This window comes from Austrofundulus limnaeus, unplaced genomic scaffold (assembly GCF_001266775.1).
Source record: "Austrofundulus limnaeus strain Quisiro unplaced genomic scaffold, Austrofundulus_limnaeus-1.0 Scaffold1566, whole genome shotgun sequence".
Taxonomy (NCBI): domain Eukaryota; kingdom Metazoa; phylum Chordata; class Actinopteri; order Cyprinodontiformes; family Rivulidae; genus Austrofundulus; species Austrofundulus limnaeus.
This window is the reverse complement of record NW_013953968.1, coordinates 1,170-6,680: the sequence shown is the minus strand read 5'-3', so window position 1 is coordinate 6,680 and position 5,511 is coordinate 1,170. Positions and strand designations below refer to the sequence as shown.

General features: G+C 38.8%; 1 protein-coding gene across 1 annotated transcript in view; it reads right to left on the bottom strand.

Moving 5' to 3' along the window:
• The window catches only part of nup107 (nucleoporin 107), a 24,231-nt gene extending 19,462 nt beyond the window's left edge, over positions 1–4,769 (bottom strand). The window contains exons 1-9 of the mRNA XM_014032883.1: positions 4,670–4,769; positions 3,999–4,078; positions 2,598–2,690; positions 2,422–2,516; positions 2,213–2,348; positions 2,040–2,143; positions 1,759–1,874; positions 389–437; positions 221–292 (exon numbers count right to left, since the gene is read on the bottom strand). Of these exons, the coding sequence (XP_013888337.1) occupies positions 221–292; positions 389–437; positions 1,759–1,874; positions 2,040–2,143; positions 2,213–2,348; positions 2,422–2,516; positions 2,598–2,690; positions 3,999–4,078; positions 4,670–4,677 (753 nt within the window). The 5' untranslated portion in view covers positions 4,678–4,769. The remainder of the gene's footprint in view (positions 1–220; positions 293–388; positions 438–1,758; positions 1,875–2,039; positions 2,144–2,212; positions 2,349–2,421; positions 2,517–2,597; positions 2,691–3,998; positions 4,079–4,669) is intronic.
• Positions 4,770–5,511: the final 742 nt, after the last annotated feature.

Genomic DNA, 5,511 nt, shown 5'->3' with positions numbered 1-5,511 from the left:
TTTTATGGCGGTAATTATGCTAATCTCCTTGTGCACGAGCACCTGATACACTCATCAGTTTACGCAGCTCATTTACACACTTTTCCTGAAGGTGGAAGTTTGTTGAATCTGACGTGACATGTTCGTACGAACTCTTCATATGAACAAAAGTAAGAGAAATTCAGGAGAAGAATACGAACATGTTCTTGCATGAGGCCCAATGTTTTCAGTCTTCACTGACCTGACTCTGCCGGATGACGGCGTCTCTCTGGAAAAGCTGTTCCACCACGACCTTCTCGCTCTCACTGGGAACCTGCCAGCACACACACACACACAAAAACACACACAGGTTAGGAGTCGACACAAGAGAAGAACAGACCCCACCTCACATGAAGTCACCATTACTTACCACCATGTCCGTCATCATGTCCTCCTCCAGCGCCAACTGGACTCGATCTCTGCAGAAACAGACGTGATTAGGGCTGGGTACAAACATCGATTTAATCCATCTTAAATCGATGATTTTACATTTGGGAAAATAGATTCACAGGTAATGAGATCGAGTCTTGCCCRTGGCGTCTTGTGTTTGCGTCTGAAACGCGTTTCTATATTTCGTCTCTCCTGGCTTCCTGTATGTTTACATCTGGTTGACGTTCAGCGCTAACGTTAGCTTTCGACAAGTTGTCTGGATCAAAACAAAAGAGACTAAGGAATCTCTAACGTTACCGGCTGATCCTCAGCAGAACTTAAAGACAGCAGAGACCACGGAGAGCTTTGTTTGTAATGATTTGCGCTCCTACGCAAAAACAAAGCGACAAGCGGCTCGTCAGGCACTCGAACCAAACTACAGTCTGTAAACGTCTGAMTGAAACTGTTCTCCATGTTTAAATGTCTTAAAGACCACATTCTAACAAAATCATTTAGTTTTGTCACTAATATTACTATTTTTTAACTTTAAGAAATGTCTTAATGAAATCCACAGTGATGAAATGTAGTTTTAATAAGTTTTATTGAACACAACAGAAGCTAACAGAAACATTACAAATATACAGTTTTCATACAGTCTAAAGGAGTGGGCAGAAATATATTTATATTAGTCCACCTCTTCTCCTGCAACCTTATTCCATCACTTCTTATTGATCAAGATAATTATTAATTAATTAAAAACGAATTCCTCCAACAACACTGTCCCCTGCAATTCCTTTTTTATTTAAAATCTTTTAATTTGTGACAGTTTTCCTTCAAGATTAAACTGTTTAATTTCAAAGTTTGTCCTTAAAACCCGTTTGTGGTGAAGAGAAAAAAAATAGTGATTGAGTCAAATCATGATTAATCGATTCAGAACTTTATGAATCGAATCGATCTAGAGAACTGGCCATGATACCCAGGCCTGCTGATAGAAGACAMGTCTGTGGACGTTACAGGGTTCCTACAGCTTAAGGCAAGATCAATTTAAGACTTTTTAAGGCCTCTTTAATTCCACTTGAAATGAAATTTAAGACCCAATTCACAATAAATACAAATGCAGTACAAAAAAAAATAGCTCTGTGAATTATTTAAAAACAAACAAACATAAATGTTATCAATTATTTTAATATTTGAGACAGTTTACAATCATCCTACTTACTGTGTTCACATTTTTAAGACTTCTGAAAGATTGTTTTAAGATTTTTTAAGGCTAATTAAGGCCTTATTTTTAGATCGATGAATTCAATGCCTTTAAAGTCTTTAAGGATCTGCAGGAACCCTGCGTTAACTGTCGGTCAGACCACTCCGTACCTGTAGAGCGACGCCACGAGTCTCCAGGTGTGGTTCTCCTGCTGCAGCAGCCAGCGGACCCCCGCCGTTTTACTGTTCTGACCCGCCCTCAGCACCACGGACTGCAGCACGTCCACCTGTGGAAAATCAATCCTTTAAACACGTCTGACTGTGACGACGAGCTAACAGGACGAATCAAACCAGGATCACAGGAGTTACTGTGAATTTTAGTCTAAATTTCAGAGCTTTGTGTGTTTTTTGCCATAACTGACAGATATTTAAGTGAAGAAATAAAAGCAAACCTTCTCCTGGCAGATGTTCTGATAATCCTCCAGCAGCTCAAACACGGCAGAAGCAGAGTGTTTCAGGAAGGAAGCCAGGAACTCCGGGAACAGACTGGCAGCAGCTGAACAGAGAGTCTGACGTTAGCGTAGCTTCAAACTGAGTCGAGCTCCGAGGGGTCCGCCTCACCCACCTGCCTCTCCGGGGTCGTCCTCCTTCAGCAGCGCMGAGCTCAGGTTGGCCACGTCGTCGGTGAAGAAGCTGGTGTTCTCCAGGCCCAGCACGGGGGAGGCGTACAGGCTGTCGGTCCACGCGCTGTCGTCCAGGTTCTGGACAGGTGCAGACCTCAGTTTAACCCTTCATCCCATGTGGTGAACTGTTTCCTCACCGTGCGTCTCTTACCAGGCTGCTGGCGGCGGTTCGGGGCGTGCGCGTGTACCGAGGCGTCCGGACCCCCGACGCAAAGATGGAGGAAAGCTCCGGAGCYCTGGGAGTTACTGCGAGTCACCAGGTAAAAGATTTAATCAGAGTTAATGAAATATTAAGATGTTTGAACGTCAGGATCAAATCCATCCTACCCGCCTGTCGGAACAGAGAGGCAGGGGTCCTCAGCAGGGGCCGGGCTGGAGTTACCACAGAAACAAAGGGGGTCTCGCTGCTGGGTGACGGGACTGAAGCAGAGTCAGGGAAACAACAACAACAACAACAACACAGACTGAGCAGAAATGTTCTGATCTAAACTCAAGTAAGTGAGGGTTCTGCTCCTCATAGTTAGCTTCTTGCTAGCTTTATCTTTGAGGCAGGTTTTTGGGAGTTTTAAATTTTAGTTAGCTTTATGCTACATTGAGTTTTAGCTACTGTTCTGCTACTTTTAGCTTCTCGTTTTCCTTTTCCAACTTTTACATTTAGCTATTGTTTTGTTATTTTTAGCTTTTAGTTACTGTTCTGCTACATTTAGATTATAGCTAACCTTTTGCTACTTTTAGTTTTTTAGCCATCGTTCTGCATCATTTAGCRTTGAGCTATTTTGCCACTTTTAGCTYGCCTTTAGAAACGTAACTTTTAGCTAGGCTTTTGCAACTTTTATAATTTACACTTGTTCTGCAACTTTTAGTTTTTAGCGATCGTTCTGCCTCAKTTAGCTTTAAGCTAGCYTTTTGCAAGTTTTAAGCTATAATTTTGCCWCTTTTAGCTTTAATTCMGMTTTTTGCTACTTTTAGTTTTCAGCTTGCCTTTAGAAACGTAACTTTAGGCTTTTGCAACTTTTATAAATTACACTTGTTCTGCTACTTTAAGCTTCTAGTTTGCCTTTTAGCTCGGCTTTTCCTACCTTTATATTTAGCTACTGTTTTATTTTTAGCTTTTAGTTACTGTTCTGCTACTTTTCGACTATAGCTAACCTTTTGCTACTTTTAGTTTTTAGCCATCATTCTGCCTCATTTAGCATTGAGCTAGCCTTTTGCAAGTTTTAAGCAGTAATTTTGCCACTTTTAGCTTTAATTCAGCTTTTTGCTACTTTTAGCTTTCAGCTTGCCTTTAAAAAGTTAACTTTAGGCTTTTGCAACTTTTATAATTTACACTTGTTCTGCTAAGGTTCTAGCCAACCCATGGCTCCTTTAGCTTTTAGCTGCCATTTAGTAGGCTTTTGCTACTCTTCACCTTGTGGCTGCTTTTAACTTTTAGCTACATTCTGTGTTTCAATAGATTTAGAAGAAGTTTTACTTTATAGCCACTGTTCTGTGTTTATATTTTATCTACCTTTTTGGCTATTTTATTACAAACTGATTATTGTGTGAATTATTTTTTTAGAAGTTTTTATCAACATCTTTGAAGTTATAGCTTTAAGTATTTAAGGACCAACCCAACTTTTGTCAGAGCCTGATTAGTTCTGCAGGTATAATTTGTTTTCACTGCAGATTATTTGTTGCTAATCTGTCAGATTAAATCTTTCTGACTCTGTTTTCACAGCACCAGGATACAGGCCACCTTCTTCCTCCTGCGAGCAGCGACTGTCATCTCATCATCTCGGACCACCGGAGACAGCAGCTCATTCTGACCCCTTAAAACACAATAGAAAAACTTAATTATGGCAAGAAAATTAAAATAATGTTGTTTTTTTTTAGCTTCACGTCATTTCTGTCCCCGTTTACTGAAATTTCATCCATCCTTTATCTTCTTCATGATCTCTCTGGTGCATTATTTATTTGTTTGAATAAATAATCTAATTTCTGGAACAAGAAGCCATGTTGACTCGAGCTCAATTAACCCCATTACTCTGAAGATCTTCAATATTATAAATGTACTGGTTTAGATTTTGTTGATATTTTTCCATTCCTGTTAACACTAAACAACTATTATTCATATTTTACAAGATAAAAAGCATTACTTGTTCGTCTGTTCAGGCTCTTAACTGACATAAAATACTATTAACTCTAATTTCAAACAATGAATGAATCCAGTTCGGACTGTCAACAAAAATTAGCTGGTTAGCATCTGCATTCACAATGAACGGAAGCGTTAGCATAGTTAGCTTCAACTAACACAACAGTCACCGGAAGCAAACTCAACGCCAACTAACAAATACAGAACAAACACACAGGGATTAAAAAGCGTCCAAAACGTTTATATGTTTTAAAATGATCACATTTACCAGTCCATGCTGGAGAAAAGCCGATTCCCGCTTCACGAGGATTGAGGAGCTTTCTTCTTCGTTTGAATATTTGCAGTAGACTTGATCAGCTCGCTGCACTCTGCTGCCCCCACAGGCTGGTGGTAGACTGCAGCCTGAAGGCAGAGTAAATAATCTTTAATTGTACAGATTAGTTTTTATGAATCAATAAAATGCTAATTATAAAACACAAACAAGCATATAAATGTATTATTGCACCAAAAACCTTTGTGTTATCTATAATATGGTGCAAATATTGCTTTCCACAACTGTGAACTTTTGTGTATGCACTATTTACAAACTAATATAATGCTTCCAGCTCCACTTTTTAAATGCTTTTAAACATTTATTATTTAGAAAACGTTAAATTAGTCACAAAAACGGGAATATGGCCCAATGTTATTGTAATAAAATGTTGCATCTAATTAGGCTGGATAAAGTAGTAAAAGGTTAATTTAAGAGTAAATGTAGTATTAATGCTAAAAGTAACAAAGGGGTAACTAAAAGTAGCACAGGAAGATAAAAATAGAGCAAGTGTGCTGCAGCAGAAAGAAGCAATTATTTTGAAGGAACTGAAAACATCTCAATGTATTTCTACGACAAATGTGTGGTGCTTTTTCACCATGCTGTTGTTTTTCTATTTTTCTTTTTGTATTGGTTTGTACCTGCTGCTCTGATTTTAGTACTGTCCACTTCCTGCTGTGACAACCTAAATTTCCCATCTGTAGACTAATAAAGGATTATCTTATCTTATCTTATCTTATCTTATCTTATCTTATCTTATCTTATCTTATCTTATCTTATCTTATCTTATCTTATCTTAT